At 65.0% G+C, this 1,402-nt stretch overlaps 1 protein-coding gene across 1 annotated transcript in view; it reads left to right on the forward strand.

Annotated features, from left to right (window-relative positions):
- CASKIN1 (CASK interacting protein 1) overlaps positions 1–1,402 on the forward strand; it is a 16,600-nt gene that overhangs the window by 1,852 nt on the left and 13,346 nt on the right. Inside the window, 4 exon segments of the mRNA XM_010002608.1 lie at positions 397–494; positions 597–742; positions 826–921; positions 1,253–1,383. Coding sequence (XP_010000910.1) covers positions 599–742; positions 826–921; positions 1,253–1,383 — 371 coding nt within the window. The 5' untranslated portion in view covers positions 397–494; positions 597–598.

Here is a 1,402-nt window from a genome sequence, read left to right on the forward strand (position 1 = left end):
TCCTGCTTTGGCTGTTCCCGGGGAAAACAGAGTGACGTGTGGCACGGCGGGGCTGGGGGCTTTCCTCACCCCATGGCAAGGCCCAGTACCAGGCAGGGGCACCTCTGCCATCCAGCACATCCCAGCCTCTGGCTCTTTTGTGCTCCGGGATGTGGCCACTCCTGGCTCAGCTCCTGGCTTGGCCACAGTTGCTCCCTGCAGCAGCATTTTCCCCGGGTGCCACAGAGGGACACAGAGGTGAGGTTTGCCAGGGACACCTGCACGCAGGGGGCTGGAACAGGGAGAATGGGCTCCCTGTGTTGGGTGCAGGCTCAAGGCTATGCTGATGGGCAGAGGCTGGCAGGGCTGCAGAGGGGACAAGGGCACAGGACCCCTGACACGGTGGCTGCTCCCCAGGTTCTCGGCTCTGCACCATGCGGCGCTCAACGGCAACACGGAGCTCATCTCGCTGCTGCTGGAGGCACAGGCTGCCGTGGACATCAAGGACAACAAAGGCAAGTTTTGGGGTCCTGGCTATGACGCCCAGCCCTCTGCAGGCTCAAGCCAGGTCTGTTGGCTTGCCGGGGGCTGACGGTGCCTGTCTTGCCCACCCACAGGCATGCGGCCCCTGCACTATGCTGCTTGGCAAGGCAAGAAGGAGCCCATGAAAATGGTGCTGAAAGCAGGTTCCTCTGTGAACATCCCATCAGATGAGGGCCAGATCCCCCTGCACCTGGCAGCACAGCACGGGCACTACGACGTGGTACGGTGGGGCCAGCAGTGGCAGAGTGGGGGGCCGTGCCATCCTCCCTGCCCTAACTGAGCTGGGCTCTCTCTCCTCCATAGTCCGAGATGCTCTTGCAGCACCAGTCCAACCCCTGCATCATGGACAATTCAGGCAAGACTCCCCTAGACCTGGCGTGCGAGTTTGGCCGGGTTGGGGTAAGTCCTTGCAGTGCTGGGACCCCTGAGAGGGAGAGTGAGAGGGGATCGGGGTCCCTGAGGGTGCAGGAGCAGCCTGGGGGGCACAGGGCAGCCCCAGGGAGGGGTGGCAGTGGGGACCCATGGTGCCATTGCTGTGGGGGGCTGCACAGGGGGGGAGGAGAGGGAGAGGGGATCGGGGTCCCTGAGGGTGCAGGAGCAGCCTGGGGGGCACAGGGCAGCCCCAGGGAGGGGTGGCAGTGGGGACCCATGGTGCCATTGCTGTGGGGGGCTGCACAGGGGGTGAGGAGAGTGAGAGGGGGCCCGGCTCCGTCTGTGTTTGCTGAGCCAGGTGGTCCAACTGCTCCTGAACAGCAACATGTGTGCGGCGCTGCTGGAGCCCAAGCCGGGGGACACCACGGACCCCAATGGCACCAGCCCCCTGCACCCTGCCGCCAAGAACGGCCACATCGACATCATACGGTGGGGGCACCCGGGGGGG

The sequence above is a fragment of the Chaetura pelagica genome, unplaced genomic scaffold, assembly GCF_000747805.2.
Source record: "Chaetura pelagica isolate M959 unplaced genomic scaffold, ChaPel_1.0 scaffold438, whole genome shotgun sequence".
In the NCBI taxonomy this organism is placed as follows: Eukaryota; Metazoa; Chordata; class Aves; order Apodiformes; family Apodidae; genus Chaetura; species Chaetura pelagica.